We start from the raw sequence: 18,557 nt of genomic DNA on the forward strand, positions 1-18,557 counted from the left end.
TTCTTTTTTGAAAAATCTCTTTGCAGCTGTATCTTGTGGGAACCCTGGCACACCAGCCAATGGTATGATAATATACACTGATGGAATATTATTCTCCAGCTCAGTCATTTATGCCTGCTGGGAAGGTTACAAAACTTCAGGGCTAACTACTAGACATTGTACTGCTAATGGGACATGGACTGGCACTGCTCCAGACTGCACAGGTCAGAAACAAATTTTCTTCCCCTAAAGCTTTAACATAGTAAATCATCCAGCCTTCCTACTGAAAATTTTTTTTTGATAGATAAAATAACACATTTTTCCACATTTCGGTCTTTAATACATGAATATTTTTATATATCTAAAGGTACATGCCCTTATAATACATGCTAGGTGCTTCCAGAACTATCTTCTTAAGATGACTGCATAGGTAACTTTATTGTATTTGTTTACGTCAGAAATGTCAATTTGCTTATATTAATATTTTTTAGAATAATGTTGTATTTAGCTGCTCCTTTAGAGTTTCCTTTAGCATTTTTTCCTTTTTTTTACATGTGGCTTATGCTTAGAGGAGGAAGTTCTGGTAGCTCAAAATCAAATTTTGTGTAATTGGATACATTACTGTACCAGTTTTTATTGTAAACCAAATGAGTCAGAATTGATCAATCACCATTCTGCTTGGGACCAGGAATCAGGGAGCAGCAAGACTGGACTATTCCATCAGGTAAAGTGAGCAGGGACCAGAGGAGTGCTACAAGGCAAGCAGGGCTAGTGGCTTCACTGACAAATCCAAACTCACAGTACATCATGCACACACACACAAAAGAAAATAAATATGTAAAAGGGGAAAAAAGAGGCATTTCATAACTCTTCTGGAATTGCATTGCACCATCAACTTCAGGCCTGATGTGACAAAGATCTCAGTATGAAGGTAGAAAACGTCCTGTCAAAACTACCACCAACAGTCTACAGGAGCTGTAGAGCATTCCAGATGAGGCTACTGTGTTAAAGGAAAATGATATTTGGTCCATGCTATTTAAATGCCTCAGAAAGATAACTTTTCTTGACAGAAACAAAATATTTCTTGTATTGTAAACTAAAAGAAAGGACATTAGGTATGCGTGGCTATATCTTTATTTTAAAAATTCCTTTTTTATTTTCCTCACTAGTGATTAACTGTGGAGATCCAGGTGCATTAGCAAATGGCATTCAGTTTGGAAATGATTTTACCTTTAATAAGACAGTCAGCTATCAGTGCAATCCAGGCTATCTGATGGAACCTGCAAGTTCATCTACCATGCGCTGTGTAAAAGATAGCACTTGGAACCAGAGTAAACCAATTTGCAAAGGTGAGTTTTTGAATTTAACAGTTTACAAGTACTGTTTGGACACGTATGTGATATTCACTAATTGGTGTTTTATTTATTAAAAAAAAATCAAAATATTCTCTAGAACAATTACTGTTCCAAATGCAACTAAAACATTTAGGTAAGTATTTCTGTAGAATTTATACTTATTTTGCACATATGCTGTGGTAGAATAGTAGTCAAAATAGTGACGTTATTGACTAAAGTAGGAAATCTCTCTGCAATGGATTGTCAGAGTGCTCAGCTTAAAAAAAATATGAATGTAGTACCCATCTTCCTTTTTGGCCCATTTTTCTTGGATTAGTTAGACAAAATCCTAGACAACAGGATTCTGCAAACCAAGTTTTCTGTAAAAAATTCCCTTGTTGCAGTAGTGTAGCCATCATAAACAGCCCAAAATACGCTTCACAAATAGCTAATTACAAGTGCTAGCAGGAAGGTCATAGTGGAGATGAGGCTGAAAGACAAATAAGGCAGCCTGGTGAAAATTGTTAAAACAACTTCAGCAGCCCAGGGAGTAAATTTAACAGCCTAGGGTATCTTCTGCTTATAGAAGGTCTAGGCTGCCAACTCACCTAGCACCACTTCACTGGGATATCTAAGTCTAGCCTACTAATTAAATTTTGGCATATGTATTCAACTGACTGCATTTTTCTGTCATCAGAATTACTGCCTGAGTGATTTTATGTTTGTGGTCTTTGTTGAAAGAAATTATAGGGAAATGTAAACATGGACATTCCAGATTTCATCATTTTAGGCACTCTTATCAGAAGATGGAAAACATCAGAATAATTTCTTTGCCCCTAATTACCAATAAAATTAATTACCATTGTGTGTGGAAAGTCTTAGAAAATGAGCAGGTGAATGAACAGTCATATTAAATAGTGCTGCAAAATTGGTTTAAAAGAAAATGCAAATATTTAGAAATTCAGAATCATAAAAACTTATTTATTGAAAGAAATAATGTTTATTGAAAACCTTTACCTAGCTAGTAACCTGTTGCCAAAAATAATCATTAATGAATATGTAAGGAAAAAATATGAAACTAGGTAGCTATGTACTCTTTGGGCTTCTTGCAACCTAGCAGTCAGGGACTTCCTAAATCCAGAGCCTTTATTTTTGTTTTTAAATTAGTTTTCTGTCTATTACAGGCTGCTTTGTCAACACAGGTATGCTTTGTTGGAACAATAGTCTGAAATACCTTTTTTTAGGTTCAAATGTATGAGTGTGTATTATATTACATATTCCTAAACCCTATAAATTCTTGAAATTGTAACTTTTCTTTTCTGACACAGCTATTACTTGTGGCCCTCCTCCTACAGTACTATATGGGAAAGTGGAAGGATCTGATTATCGTTGGGGTGCTAGTGTGAGTTACAGCTGTGCAGAAGGCTATCAGCTGTCCAACACAGCTATTCTCTCCTGCGAAGGACGAGGAGTTTGGCGGGGAGACATCCCACAATGTTTGCGTAAGTTTTCAGGGTACAGTTGTATTGGGCTTCACCAAAGCTACATCCAGTTGTCTTGGGCTACAGTCACAGAATCACAATTTAAAAAGGACTCAGCTACATCAGGTAATAATATATGAATTACTGCAGGATTCTCCTTCCTTGTACCAAAAAGCTGACCTTATTATGAAATTTGAGTGGCTGTGCCCATTAAAGGTCGTAGTCTTCTTCCTTCCCCCAAAAGTCACCCACATCTTTTGTTACCTAATTGTATCCATCACCATTTGCCTTACTGGTAATCCTACTGGATGTTCTGAATTTGGCTTGTGGTGAGCATGACTGGAATATTCCCTTATACTTGTCCTTTTTCTTTTCTTCCCTGTTTCCATTTCCATTAACAGGTGAAAACAAGGATGCTAACGCTTTAAGGTCATAGTTTATAGCCTTTCTAAGCATTTTTTTTATTTCTTAAGGCGAGTACATACCCTCATATCTTGCTTGTATTTATTTTTCAGCATTTATTTTTCTAAATCTGTCAACTCAGCTCTTTGAGTGCTTGAAATCTTGTTAGGACCCTGATAAACATTTTTCCTTTTATCTAATTAAGGCAAAAATTTCCAACCTACTCATTTGAGTGTGTCAGATGTGAAAAAATGGTTTTATTTTTAAGCATTGCAATATAGCATTGTCTACTTTGGGATTATTTTGTCATCCAAATCTAATCAATATTTAAGTGTCTCACTTAAAAGCTCTATTTTCCCAGGTTAAGTTCTATGCTTACAATAGCTATAAGAGTGACAATTTATTTTAAATTGCTGTCAAGAATTTAGATCTACAGTCCTACACAGATAAATGAATGTAGCATTTGCACTCATATCCAGTATGCCTGCCTTGCACATAAAACAATGTAGAATACTTCAAGTAAAAGCATGTGCAGATTTTGATACCTTTTTTTTCTTTTCATTTTTATGTATCAGCTGTGTTTTGTGGTGATCCTGGTACTCCAGCAGAAGGACGCCTCAATGGAAAAAGTTTCACCTACAGATCTGAAGTTAGCTTCCAATGCAGACCTCCTTTTATTCTGATAGGCTCCTCAAGAAGATTCTGTCAAGCAGATGGTACTTGGAGTGGAATTCAGCCAACATGCATTGGTAATAAACTACCCCTAATGAATGTTCTACTGAGAATATTCTTGATAAACTATTACACTCTCATAAGTCTAGCAATTAGCTATCCAAGTATAGAAAAGATCTATGCAATATAAAAAAAACTAGTTTAATAAGGTTATATTTTGAGTTTAAATACTACAGGATAAACACAATCACATATGAAGTTATTTGTATATTTACATGGTTGTTTGCTGGAAATGCGGAACGTCAATAAGTGTAAGTGCATAAATTTGTTCCAACTATTTTTAGAATCTCTTGGATATGCAGAAGACAGTGGCAGATTAAAGACCAGATTTTGTCACTGGAGAGTTAAAGACACTTATTGATCCTAAATCAAAGTGTTTTCGACTTTGTGAACATGGCTTGTACATCTCTGATCTTTTGAAATTCTGATTAATTCCCAAATACTCTCAGTTTCTCATTGACTGCTGTGCAACTGGTAGGCTTTTAGCATGTTATATCAATCAGATTGACACCTTTAACTCCCACTGAAATCAGAATTTGATCCCACTTGGGGTGACTTGCTAGAGAAAATTGGTTTAGTTTTATAATAAAAAAATTCTCTTTGGTATTTCTAAAAAAACATATTCAGATGTAGATTGTAGGCTGTTTATATATTTTGTCGGGACTGAGATATTGGCTGTGTGAAAGAGCTGGGCACTCTGAAAAAAAGGTTGTAATCATGATTTTTAAATGAAGACATAACAGTCAACAGAATTATTTTGTGTGAATTAAAAAATTCTCTCCATAGTTTTTGCAAACTGGGCAATCATCTTACACCTATATTTTGCTACAAGAGGCAAGAAGGCTTAAAAAAGCTAATTTTAAGGTCTGATGCAAAGAATCAATTTTGAAAATGTAATAATCACATTTCTGTTTATATTTTATATAGTATAATATAGAAGCACATGGAAAGTAGTGCACCAAAGATACAAGTTTTTCTTTTACATCACCATTTTTATGTTACTGTAAAAGGAAAATATTAGATCATCTAACATATTTACAGATAAGTTATCTAAGCAATTTGAAGGTTAAAAACAGTGAACAATATCTAGGATTAGACCTGAAAAAACTGTATAGTGGAAGCTTTTCTGTTTCTGGGTGGCAATGGTTTCCTTAGAATACCTTGTGAAGTCTTGCTTTGGTTTCTTCAGATGAGACTTATCTTAAAATTCAATTCAGCTTCATGTCTATTTCTAGAAATAAAATTCCAGCTGTTGATAATTTTTAAAAAGTTCTGGAGCTGTTCAAGCATCTCAAGATCAAGAGCATGTTTGCTTTTCATTCTTACACTTTAGGTCAACATCCACCTAACTTTTGAAGCCTTTGGTATATATCAGTCCAGTTAAATTTTTATGCTCTACTGATGGTCAATATTGAAAATGGGAGTTAGCCAAGAGTGAAATGAAATATCACGTTATTGTAAATGATAAGTTCAATTTTTGCTCTACAGAAAACTAAAAATGGTTACAGATGAAGTATAGTCGCAAGATGTGTTCTTCATAATTCAGTGTCAGCACACAGCAGACTCGGTTGCCAAGGGAGAATCACATACTACAGAAAAATCCACTGGATGGAGCTCTGTGCTGTCTAACTGGTGGATATGACTGGGCAACTCCAAAGCCACCACCAGAATATGGGCATTACTGAATGAAAAATAGTTCCAGGCTGCTTTAAAGTACTCTCATGAAACAGAACAATTTGTTTTAATCTGTTGGCCTGTGCTTTTTTCATGGAGGGAATTTTATTCTCCAGCAATAACTGAGTTCCATTAGAAATTTGCTTTTTTGTGGCATAGAAAAAAAAAAGCCCATACAAAAATAAAGAGAAAGTAGGCTGATTATGGGTTTGGGGTTTTTAGTTTGTGTGACTTTTTGGGTTTGAGGAGGTTGTTTAACTTTGGGAGTGTTTTTTTTTAGAAATACTTATCATTAAGCTGTTGATTTGAAATAAAGAAAACATAAAGATTTCTAAAGATTTCTCTTTGTATTCCAATTGCATTGTGAATAGTGAAATATACTATGGATTCAAAAACATTTAAAAGGATAAGTCTGATAAAAATTAATGCAACCCTAACTGTAAAGTCTGCACAACCAGAAATACCTGCAAAAACCTTTTTAAAAAATTACAGTGTGCTGAAAGAAATTACTATGATTTACCTGGTAATTTAGTTGGCAATACTAGTGTAATATATAGAAAAACACACATTCAATTAAAAATTGAATTCTTGTCATCACTAGACATTGATGAAGTGATTTAATCTTTGCAAACAGTTTTAGAGTATTTTTTTCATACCATAGTAATATGTGTTGTGTTTCACATTTTGCATTAGATCCAGCTCACAATACATGTACAGACCCTGGTACTCCACATTTTGGAATACAAAATAGTTCCAGAGGTTATGAGGTAATTTTTTAATTATTATTTATTAGTTTTCTAAATGTATTTAATAATTACATAAGAAATTTAAAAAGAAACATTATCTGTAGTCTTAAATGTCTGATGCAAACCTTGAGAAATTTCCACCTTCTTTTCAATAAAAACTCATTCTTCATGCCAAGCTTTTTTAAAAACATTCAGCTGAAAGAAAGAACTTCTAACCCTGCAATATATCATGCATTCAATCCTTTAGGAGACTTCAGTGGGGAAGGCTATTTATAAATTGATTACTTAATATGATATGACATAATATAATTACCTTGCTTTATGATAATAATTCCTTCATACATTGATAAATAGTCAGTAAATACCTAACAACTGAAGACCTGTGTGATTCAAAGGCCATGTAGTCCTTGACAAAAAAGTCAGCAAGTGGCTTTACTAAATTAGAAATTCATGTTATATTTTATTCAGTCAGAGAAGATAAAATTATTCTGTGTTGTGTACAGGTATTGTGATGAATATCCTTTCTATAATTTCCAAATTCCTCACAGGTTGTTAGTTTAACAAGTGAGAGGCAGAAAAGTACTGTACTCAGTACAGACTGAGGAAATAACCATAGATGCAACAATGACCAATCCACAGTCATTATATAGACTGATAAACTTTCTGTAGATAGATCTTTCAGTTTTAAATATGTGCGACTGAAATTTAAAATAAGTTCTGTTTGGATTTGCTGCTTGTTTCTGAGCCTAGGGCAGTGTGCCCCTTGCGACCAAATTAGTAGAACTGTTTTCCAAAACGTCCTTTCTGTAAGTTCCTCTCATTACTCTCTCTCCTGCAATTTTTCTGTCTTTTGTTGCTGTGGCTGTCAGCTCTTTTCTTCACCTTCTGCTCCTAACTGGCTCACAGATACTGAGGCGCTTCTCCCTGAGCCACATCTTGTGGCCTTACCCAAGGTAGTTCTGCTTCCAGTAATAGGTGCAGTTGCCTTTCTGATGTCTCATCTTCATTCTGTACCTGTCCCCAATTTCTCTTTTAAAACAACTCCAGACTTTGAATCTAATTTTAACAGGGGGTTGTTTTTCTTTTTTCTCACGCTTTTATCTGCCTCATAATTGTCTTTAATAATTGTACTGGCCAATTCACTGTTCTGCTGTCTGTTATTCATGTTTATGTAGACTGATCTTCTCTTCCCATTCACCTCTAGAGGCCATAGTAGGTCTTCCTCTGTTGTGTATTAAGTCTTTCTCCAGTATGTGTTCATTCTCAGAGTGCTATCTTGTACCACAGCATGGAGACTTCTCTCTAGTGGCTACAGAACTAGATTGTTTTGGGGTTTTTCATACATTATTCGTGGGCTTCCTGTTTGTATTACATAGCCACGCTTTTATAAAACACTTTTCAGCAGTCTTTCCTCGTTATAGAACAGTGTGATGACAGGCAGCAGATCTTTGTAGGGTTTTCCTGTGTACCAGCATCCTGTCTTGCCCCATTTATTCTTTGCCTTTTGTGCTTCCCTACACTGTGACTTACATAAATGCCCCCAATGTTTTTCATCCAAGTATTATACAAAGAATGTGCTGCTTTCGTTTTAACTTTTACCAGTAAAATGAAAAAAACAGTATAACTCTTTAACTGCCTTGAACCTGTGTTACTTTTTGCTTGGTCTTTCGGAGCACTGAGAAAAGATTTTCATCTTGTTATTACTGACAGATAGCAGAATTGGCACAAGTAAGATGACTTAGACTCAAGACTAGCCACACACTGTTCTACTCCCTATGAAAGACGTACTGTGTGTCCTTGACAGGACAGAGAGAATAATATGTTTAAAAATCATTAGAAAGACATAAATCTACAAAGCTATATCACTAATATGACCTTTAAAAACACCAGTGATTTTCCCAAGCTACCTCTGGGAGAAATGGTGTGCATTTGCTCAACATCTGTCATGATATGCAGGTTTTATATAATTGAGTGTATACATAGCAGGTAGCTACTTTTGAATATGCTACTTTTTAATTTCCATTGAAGTCCTTCTATGATGTTTGCAGTGCAGAGCTATCTGCCTTTCTATAACTTCAGGCTCTTACTAATACACATTGATCACTACTCATTTGCAACTTGTCTGTGTGATATGTTATTTAATTAAAGTAATAATAATTTCCAATAATGTCAATTTTGTCTAATTTTTTAATTTATTTACTTATTATTGCCAAGATTTTTTTATCCAAAACAAAAGTAATGCTTTACTGATTAGCCCTGTATCATTAAATAACTTGGCCTGGAGTTACATTTTTGTTACTTTTATCAGTACCAACAATAAGTTCATTTTACTAGAATGCTCCACACAATCTCTTTCTCATCTCTTAAGAAAATTCTTTCTCACCTGCAGTTTTGTATGTAGTTTTCATGCATTTCTATTCCCAGTTGAAATCTAAAGAGCATTTTCTCAGTTATTTTACCTTTTCTTTTGAGAAAGGTCACATCATATTTGACCATAGGAAGGCTTTCCATGAATTCACTCTGCTAGTTGAATATCTCAAATAAAACTTAATAGTAATAAATGCAATGTAAGAAATTTTCACCTGGAGTTTTCTCTAGTGAATGTATTTGTAGATGAAACAGTTCTTCATATTTTTTTTTTCATTCTAAAATACCCCATACTTAGTTAAATCACACTACGAAAAGCCTTTGAAAATTGACTTTATGGACTATTGAAATATATGCAGTGATATACAGGAAAGAGAGGCATCTCAGGCATTTAGTTTGCTTCTCTCACACTGAAAAACTAATCAGCAGAAATGTATGAATATCATTCTTTTCCATGCAAACAGTCAGTATTTTTCCACATATTGCTTTCAAATAAGATCATGAAAGAATCAACTTTTAAAGAATCAAATTACTCAACTATTTCATCACATTAAAAAAAAAAAGTATAAGTCTAGAAACTGTAAAAAGTAGACATTTTTATTTTTGAAAAAAACTGTATTAACTTATCACTGTCTTGATATCTGACTACACATGATGGATCCTTCTTCTGTCTAACATTCTGGTTTGATCCTTAGGTTGGGAGCACAGTCTATTTCAGATGCAGAAAAGGTTATCATATTCAGGGATCTACCACTCGTTCTTGTCTTGCTAACCTAACTTGGAGTGGAATACAATCCGAATGCATTCGTAAGTCTGGTTTCTATTCTAACGACTCAGAACAGTATGCAATTTTAAGAGTTACAAAGTGATACATGTGAAAATTCATGACAAATTATTTGCTACAAGGATGGGTAGTTTTATTTAAAACATATTTTTAAATGTTTTATTTGTTGTTGTTCCCTATTCAAAGACCAAAGATATCTTTAGAGTATTAATTTGAAGGAAAATTTTTCAGATTTTTTTAAATGAAGTTCACAATAATTTTATCAGTTTTACTCAAAAAATCTGTTATAGTTAACCTACTGCATTAGCTACTTTAATTAAGCTAGAAATATTTTTGTGTCTGTAGTGGATTAATAAAGAATGGAAGGTGACCCGAAATATGCATGAAACTATTTTGTTGCCTAGTATTTTGTGAATCATAAACTAGAACTCAGCAAAACCCATCTTTTCTGGGCTATGTATGGTTATGCAAATTACTTATAGCTCTGTGTGAGTTGGAGGACATCAAATAACTATTGTAATAAAATACACTGACCTAAGCTAAAAGTAATTCATTACAATGACCTTAGATTATTATCCTGTTTTAAATTATCTTTGGGTTGTTATAAATGAACACCATGTGGTACAAAGAAAGAAGTATATTGAGTAACCAAATCTGTTATAGTCAATGTCCTATGACAAAACATTCTTGTGGAACCCTTATTTCAATTGAATTGCATTTATTTAGCACAGTAACCGCTCTAATTTTCAGAACACAGAGTGGAAGTGATTCTCGAAGCTGTGACAGTACAATAATTCACAGGACCAATTATTGCATCATGTACAATGGCATGTGCTTCCCCTCATTTTAAGTGTTTTCTGATTCCTAGCATTATTTGATTTTGGTTTATTCTTTAAAAATACATGATAGTATCATTTCCACCCCACAATAATATAACTATACACTCTGAGTGTTACTTTTACAATAGCTACTTGACATTGCTAAGAACTATCCAGAGTTGCCATGCATTTATTTCAACTTGGATTGTGTAATTCTATGGAAACTGCTTACCACTACGTTTTCTAACTGTAAAAACCCCTTTGCAGCTCATGCTTGCAGGCAGCCAGAAACACCGGCACATGTAGATGTGAAAGCAATAGACCTTCCTACTTTAGGGTACACTTTGGTGTATACCTGTCAGCCAGGATTTTTTCTTGCTGGTGGATCAGAGCATCGGACATGTAAACCAGATATGAAATGGACAGGAAAATCACCTATTTGTAAAAGTAAGTCATTACTCAAGTGATTTCTTGGATCCTACTGGGTTTGAATTAATTTTCCCTGACATTTTTGTTTTATTTAGTAGAATTAATTTTTTCCACTTACTATTTAATGACACACATGGAACAACAGCTTTTATTTTATGAAAGAAATGGTGAAGAAATCAAAGTGAACATAACATCTAGAACTCATGGAAGAGTAAAAGGTGTACAAGTGCACAGAAACACATACATGTTTACCCTTAACAACAGCAAACACAACCTTAACAATATTGAGTACTACTTTAGCTGCATTTGTTGTTATGTCACAGTTTTAAATAGTATTTAAATTATTCAGCGCTTAATATATGATTTTCTATAAGAACAAGAAAAGTTATTTAGTATCCTAGCTTTTAGATTAATGCAGATATACTTTTAGTCTAAGGAAATCTTATAAAATAAAAGTTAAAAAAAAAAAGAAAAAGGTCTCTACACTATAATCCACTTTTATATCAGTGTAACTTTCATATGGTTTTCTAGAATAAATCTAAATATATAGTTATAAGGTCTGAATTTGCTCTTCACATGAAAATCAACATGGCTATTAGTTCTCAATTCAGAAAAATAAAATTATATTTAGAATATGAATAGAGGAAAAAATGATGCCATGGGAAAGTTTTTGCAGTATGATTTTTAATTTTAATATATCAAAGTGTCCTGAATAGTTTTGATGTTTGAGCAATATTTATTTTTCTTTAATGTAAGGGCAGACTTCTTTGATTGAGCATTGTCATTTGATCTACATATCAGAATTTATCGTTATTCTGTGTGTCTAAAGGATTAATTTTCATAGATACTGTGTCATTAATAATTTGAGAAAAATCATCTTTTTGAGAGGTTTTTTTCTTTTTGCTATTTTATTTATTGAAGATAAAATGCAGCAAAGATTTCTATAGATTGGGTTACAGTCTTTACGTACAATTCTCATTGAGTATCCTACACTTTTTGTGCTTTCTTAGCATGTGATCAGTCTAATTAGTGAATTTCTGCTCCTAAAGAGAAAAAAAAACTCCAGTATGCAAGACGAAGTCTTCTTCCAGTAGGACACTATCCTGTCTAATCTGCCAAATGATGAGCTCAGAATTTGATAAGGATCAATGGACATAACTTTGCTGTGTGTACCAGAAATATAGCAAATTGCACCTTTTTAATTCAAAAATTGTGACCCTTTCCCATGATACCTGATCCTGTTATATGAATCCAGCTCTCTGGCTCTTGCTGGTTTGTGTCATAAATGCATCAGTCTTTCCTAACACAATTTTTACTATATTTAAAATATTATTATTCATAATTAGATACAGTATTTGTCCCCTCTATAAGGCTCTCTTTTATAGCACTGGGACTGATATAAACATTTTAGCCCTAAATGTATGAGATACTTAGCTAGCCCTACAACTCCACAGTAAAAATGTTATTTACCTAAATTATTTTCTGATATTTTTGTGCAAGTGGATAGATTTAAACATATAAAGTATTCAAGACAAGCCATTTCTGTTTTAAAAGTGACTCTATTGGATAAAAGATGATTGCATCCAACAGGTATTGTTTTAACATTTTATTTAAAAAAAAACGAAAACCACACAAGTATGTTCATGAAAATGATAATTTGTCTTTTTACTTGTAGGTAAAGGAGTGAGAGAAGTTAATGAAACAATAACTAAAACTCCAGGTTTGTATACAAGAAGAGCTTTAGATCTAAATAAATTAAGTTGATTTACACCCAAGATTGCTATGGATAATAAAACTATTTCCAATATTTTAGTGAAGTATTTGTTACTAATTTCCAAAGAATATAAATGTTGAGGTCTTTTGTAATTACAGGTGACATGTGAAACCTAGTCAATAAAATTCTTTCACAAAGAACTTTTTTAAAATTTATATAGTGCCAATTTTGTAAATTGCACAAAATCTCTTCTCAAACAGACAAAAGTTTATATACACAAACCTCAGATTTGATGTAGTTTTTTATCAGAGATATTGCTATAATGGAGAGCCTTATAATAAGTGTATACTATAATTGCAGGGATTAGTTTCACTAAAAGTTCTGCCCTTCACATTGCAAGTGTTGTAAGAAGTATAAAAACCCCACACCAAAACCAGTTTTTGAAATGTTCTTGGCCATCATTTCACATAAACTCTACATGTACTCCAAGATAAGGTTTCCAAAACAGTGTGGACCAGCAGGTAGGTGGCAAGGCAGGCAAACATTACTGTTACTTTTCTATGCCACCTAATGAACATGTATGCAGTTAACCTATTCCTCCTGCCAATGACAAAATAGACAAATGCATCTGAGAAATCCTCATTCCGAAAATGAAAGTCCTAATTTTGTTTATTAACTTATTCAACTATAAGCAGAGTTGTCACCAAATAAATGAGCTTGCAATTCTATATTTTGGTTTTTAGCAAAGCTGCAGGGAAAATAAGATTAATGGTTCACACTCATGGCAATTCACAGAGGGACTCTTTAGAGTAGCTGGGATAAAAAGGCATTTCTGCTAATAATTAACCTTCCTGGAGAGTTTATTAGTGAGAGTGTCAGGTGAATCCAAAAATGAGTTCTTCTGAAATACATTACTTCTACAGACTTACAATAGAGCAGAATATAGTGCTCATTCATTATAATTAATATATAGTCTTTATTTTTTGGAGGCTTCACCTCACCAAACACCTAAGGTATTCATTAATCTGCTACCACACAGGTTTTGAAATTTCAATGACAAATTAAAATGTAGTCCTAGTTTCCAAATATATTCACTGTGCAGAATGCCAGTATCAATTCACATAATATTATGTCCTTTATAACTAGTTTTTATAAGTACTATTTAAAAGCTATTAAAAAATAATTAAATGCTGTTATTGAAAGTGCCAATAATTTTAAACAGAAAAGCGAATCTTTAACAAATGACAGTTATTAAGAAGAAAACATTTTAAGTGGTTTTCAAAAAACAACCCTGCACTGTTATTATGTGTTTTAAAATTGTTAATTCTCTTTGTTATAGAACATTAGGTATTTTGAAATGCTTTCTTTACATTGTTATGTTGACTTTTGATGCAATTTGATTTGCTGCTATCTGTATTTTGAACAGAATTAAGTTAATATTGGGAAACTACAGTTTCCGTAACAGAATAAAATCATGTTCTGGTTTTTCACCTTTAGACAAGTGAATGCAAGTTATATTTATTGGTTTGTTGGGAGTTATTTGTTCATTTTTTTGTTTGGGCTTTTTTGGCAGAATTAATATCTTCATAAAAAATAGTAAACATTTTTACATTTTTAAGTGTAAGTTGCAGCTCAAGAATTATTACAATATCCATGTGAGAATTAAGAACTATATTACTCTGTCTGGTTTCCACTGTTCTCACTGCTTTGTATAGTCTTCAAATAAATAGTTAGGAAGCTGTTTTAATGAGTAGCCATGGATTTTCCCAATTGTCATGTCCTGAGAACAATCAGTGCAGTCAGGGCACTATTGGAATACTAATAGCCAGTTCATTTTACTCATTTTGCATTTGCCCACAGGGGGTGGGACTTTGTAAGTGTTCAGCACAATTGTCTCAGAGCCTCTCCAAAGCAGCATCCCTGGGGACTGCAGCACTTGTATTTTAACATTTTAAAAAAACATGTCTGGGGAAGCAGTAATACAATTTTTTCTCCCTACTGATTCTGTTCATCTGCAAATGCAAACTCTGTAAATTCTGAGTCAGTGGTAATATTTTACAATGCTTAACAGCTATTATTGATAGAGTTGTTTAGACAAACTATGTACTGAACATGCTGGAATGTGGTGAAAGTATGGAGTCCTTTATAAAAGTATGGTGTCCTTTATAAAAGTCTTACAAAGTACCTCTCTGGTTCATACCACTAATTCTAGATGTTCACCTTCATGGGAATATGTCAGACACACAATTTTGATTAAAAATACAGACAAAAATAATTGTAATATTTCTTTTTAGAATACCAAGTTTCAAATTTAGCTATGTCACTATTGTAGCAAAAAATGAGAAATTAGTAGTAAGAAGAGTCTGAAAGACCCTTTTCAGAATCCACATATTTGCAGAAATTATACAAATTCTAAGGACTGTGACATACCAATTGAAATGTAATGCTACAGATTTTTGGTAGTAAGTTGAGGTAACCTTGAATAAAGACCCACTGACTTTTACTTTGGAAATTGAACGCTTCCAGTTATTCAAAGTGGAATACACTCAGGGTTACACTCAAAGCCATTTAATAGTTCTCTGCTTCTTTGGAATCCAGTGATAGAACGAATAACATGCTGATGATATTTTCAAATCATTCCACACTGAGCTTGAACATTTGCTTGTGACTTTTGCACAACTTAAAAGACATGGAAGAAGTTATTTATCCTTTAGTCAACAGCTAATCAACCCTCTGATTTTCAGATGTCTTGCATGTCAAATATTATTGCCCCGGGTTTCTTTTTTGCAATAAGTGATTAGGTAGAGGAGGAAATATCCATGGAATTTTAAAAAATGGATACAGAGAATACCTGCACTGTTAAATTTCATTCAGCAAAGACAACTGCCTTTATATTTGCCCAGAGTTTGACAAAATGCAAAAAAAAAAGGTGCTTATTTAATTTAAGAATTTAATTAGAAGAGTGTGGAAATACTTCTAATGTCAATCTTTAGTTATTTAGAAATTTAGAATTTAGTCATTTGTAATGGTCATGAATAGTAAGGGTGAATTTTAATACTTGCTAGGGATGTCATTTTGTCAAGATATGATGTGTTTAGTTAAACAATTTAAAATACAACATCTAATACCTAAATTTTTTTTTTTTCTGTGTAGAGGAAAGATACCAAACACATCAAATAAATAATCCAAATGCATATACTTCTTCCAGTAATTCAAGCTTCGTTTTGTATTATTTTTACTTCAGATAATTCTAACTGCAGTTGCTGAGAAACAGCAGTTAATTTTAAATCAAAAAAAAGTTTCATTCTTTGAAAATGTCAGTGTTCATAGGTGCAGTAATATTGTATGGAAAAAAAGCTTTGAAGTCTAAAAATGACTGATAAAGCTGTACCAGAAATTCAGTCAGTTCAATTGAATATTCGTTTGATACTCAGTTCAAAATCACACAGTGCTGCTTCAAGAGATCCATGAAACAAAAGGGATGGCCTAAGACAGTGTTTCCATTCAAGGAATCTTTTTTTTTCCTCATACCTTAAAGGTACAGAGCTTTAGAGGAAGAGTCCATGGTTTTTCCTAATCTTGAGGACATTCACTGAATCACACAAGCTAGAAAGTGTGAGGTTATTTGAGAACATATACCATGATGGACAGGTGTAGTATATTATAGGCAGTTGTGTGGACAGGTTATTAGATTTATTGTCTGTATTGTTTTTCAAATTTTTGCTGTAATACCTTGTTAGAACAGTGGATTGATTGTCTAAAAAAATTACAAGCATAAGTATGGCTAGAATGATTGTTATTTCATTGTAGTTTACTTCTTCCTTTGTTTCTTTTCACCCCTACCCTGCTTTTATTTAGTTCCTTCAGATGTGTTTTTTATAAATTCACTATGGAAAGGGTTTTATGAATATTTAGGAAAAAGACAGCCTGCTACTCTCACTGTTGATTGGTTCAATACTACAAGCAGCAAAGTGAATGCCACATTCATTGAGGCATCCAACCTACAGCTCAAACTATCAGGTAGGTTCAGAATTTGCTGTTAAAGAAGTTCTTACATATTTTTTTTTTAATCTGGTCAGTTTTGATGCATTTTCATTCAAATGGAAAATAAAACAAAAACTTTATATTTTTGCTAAAAATATTTTTCTTTTGCAAAAAGAAAGGTTTTAATGAAATGGTCTGCAAAGGCTTCTGTTGCTTTATGTGCAGTCACCCATGTATTTAAGCTGTTATATTTCAAATAGATATTGAGATAGAGTTTATTCATCTCAGACTGTTGGATAGCATTGGTGTGTTGAAGTCACAGGAAATATTGAAGTGCAGATGAAGTGTATATAGGCATATTAAGAATTGTAAAGCTGGAAAGCTCAATTAATCAATATTGATTAATATCTAGCTTAAAATAATGTGGTATTAATAATGGCATAGCATAATATAGGCACAGAAAATAAAATTACATCGTAAATTATGCATACTTTATAATCAACATCATGTATTTCTTTTTGCAAATCTAACTGAAGTTCAGAATTATCCTTTCATCACAGTTCTATTGAAAAGAACATTAACTATCACTATCTTTTAAGATCAAGAGTTCAGCAAGAACTGCATTAGTTGGTTGCCAAACAGGAATTTTCTTTTACTGCACTACTGATATCTATGGTAGCAATATCCTGCTGTGATGTCAGTAAAATCCATTTTTTTCCAGGTCAAGGAAATTCCAGGAAAGGAGTACTATCTGTATTCAGAATTCCTGAAATACTGTGTAAAAATACAACTGCTCTTGCCCTATTCTGTATAAAATTAAAAATACAAACCTATCTTTGCATACTCTTACCAAGTATCATGAGGCAAAAGATCAGTTAAATAGGATCCAGCCATTACAGTCCTTTAAACCTTGAGGTTTTTTCACATTATGAAATTCTTTTATTGTAGAATGTTTTCTACAAACTCTTTTAGTTCTGAAGTGATATAATTAGATTTTAAGGGATATTTGAACAAACTGGTTGAAAATTTGTTTAAAAGGTATGTCTTGCCTCCTTTATTTTAATAGGTGTTTACAAGAAGGAAGAAGCCCATTTGCTCTTGAAAGCTTTTCAAATTAAAGGACCAAGTGACATTTTTGTAAGCAAGTATGAAAACGACAACTGGGCACTAGATGGTTATGTAAGTACCCAGGTTGCCATGCTAAAGTTGGCTGATATTAAATTCTGAAGTAATTTGTAATTATCTATATAAATGTATCCACTTTTTGTTTTACAAATATGTAATCCAGCACTCTGGATGTCAGTGTCGAGATTGGATTACCATTCATTTCAAAAATATGTATGCAAACGTCTATCTGCTTTACTCTGATTAGAATTTTTAGTTTATGAAAGGGAAGGAGGAGTGAATCAGCACATTTTGCCATGTTTTTGCTTTGTTTCCTTAGGTGGGAGTGGGAATTTTACCTTTAGTAATATTGCCCTTTTTTGGTTTGGTAAATAGTTCACTCTAATAAAAGTACACCTAATCTTGAAGATGTTTTACTTTTTGCATTGCAGTGCATTTTGGTTTTACTTTTTGCATTTCTTCTTTCTGCCTCATGATGCTTTCTATGGAAAACAGTTTTAAATCTTACAGCAGACTAATTCAATTATGAGTATGTCATTTCAAGAATTTTAAAACCCAACAATATACATTAGATATTTCTAAATCATTCCAGGTGTTATTTTGAAACTTTGTTTAATATTGTTGCAAATAAATAAAATAAAATAAAATATTTGACATAATAAATATTGTATAAGCATAGAAAAGTCACTACTATTTTAAAGGCTCAAAGTGAAAATCTGTACTCCATATTATCTAGTATGAGTCAGAAAAAAAATGACCAAACATTATTTATTTCAGAAATCTTTTTTTTTCTGTTTCAACATATTCTAGGTAAGCTCAGGCCTTGAAAGAGGAGTTTTTACTTATCAAGGTGATGTACATGGAAAAGACTTCGGAAAATTTATGCTCCAAAGACAAGGTACATGCTTTCATAGATCTTTAATATGTATCGTCTTTTGGGGTCTCGCAAGAATGAATTCAAGGAATTACTCAGCTATTTAAATAAAGT

The 18,557-nt window shown here is 32.9% G+C and overlaps 1 protein-coding gene across 1 annotated transcript in view; it reads left to right on the forward strand.

Moving 5' to 3' along the window:
• The window catches only part of CSMD1 (CUB and Sushi multiple domains 1), a 1,092,714-nt gene that overhangs the window by 1,064,516 nt on the left and 9,641 nt on the right, over positions 1–18,557 (forward strand). Inside the window, exons 58-68 of the mRNA XM_053939637.1 lie at positions 27–203; positions 1,149–1,328; positions 2,642–2,815; positions 3,772–3,945; positions 6,296–6,369; positions 9,411–9,522; positions 10,585–10,764; positions 12,422–12,466; positions 16,319–16,480; positions 17,511–17,623; positions 18,380–18,467. Of these exons, the coding sequence (XP_053795612.1) occupies positions 27–203; positions 1,149–1,328; positions 2,642–2,815; positions 3,772–3,945; positions 6,296–6,369; positions 9,411–9,522; positions 10,585–10,764; positions 12,422–12,466; positions 16,319–16,480; positions 17,511–17,623; positions 18,380–18,467 (1,479 nt within the window). The remainder of the gene's footprint in view (positions 1–26; positions 204–1,148; positions 1,329–2,641; positions 2,816–3,771; positions 3,946–6,295; positions 6,370–9,410; positions 9,523–10,584; positions 10,765–12,421; positions 12,467–16,318; positions 16,481–17,510; positions 17,624–18,379; positions 18,468–18,557) is intronic.

The sequence above is a fragment of the Vidua chalybeata genome, chromosome 3 (genome assembly GCF_026979565.1).
Source record: "Vidua chalybeata isolate OUT-0048 chromosome 3, bVidCha1 merged haplotype, whole genome shotgun sequence".
Lineage (NCBI taxonomy): Eukaryota > Metazoa > Chordata > Aves > Passeriformes > Viduidae > Vidua > Vidua chalybeata.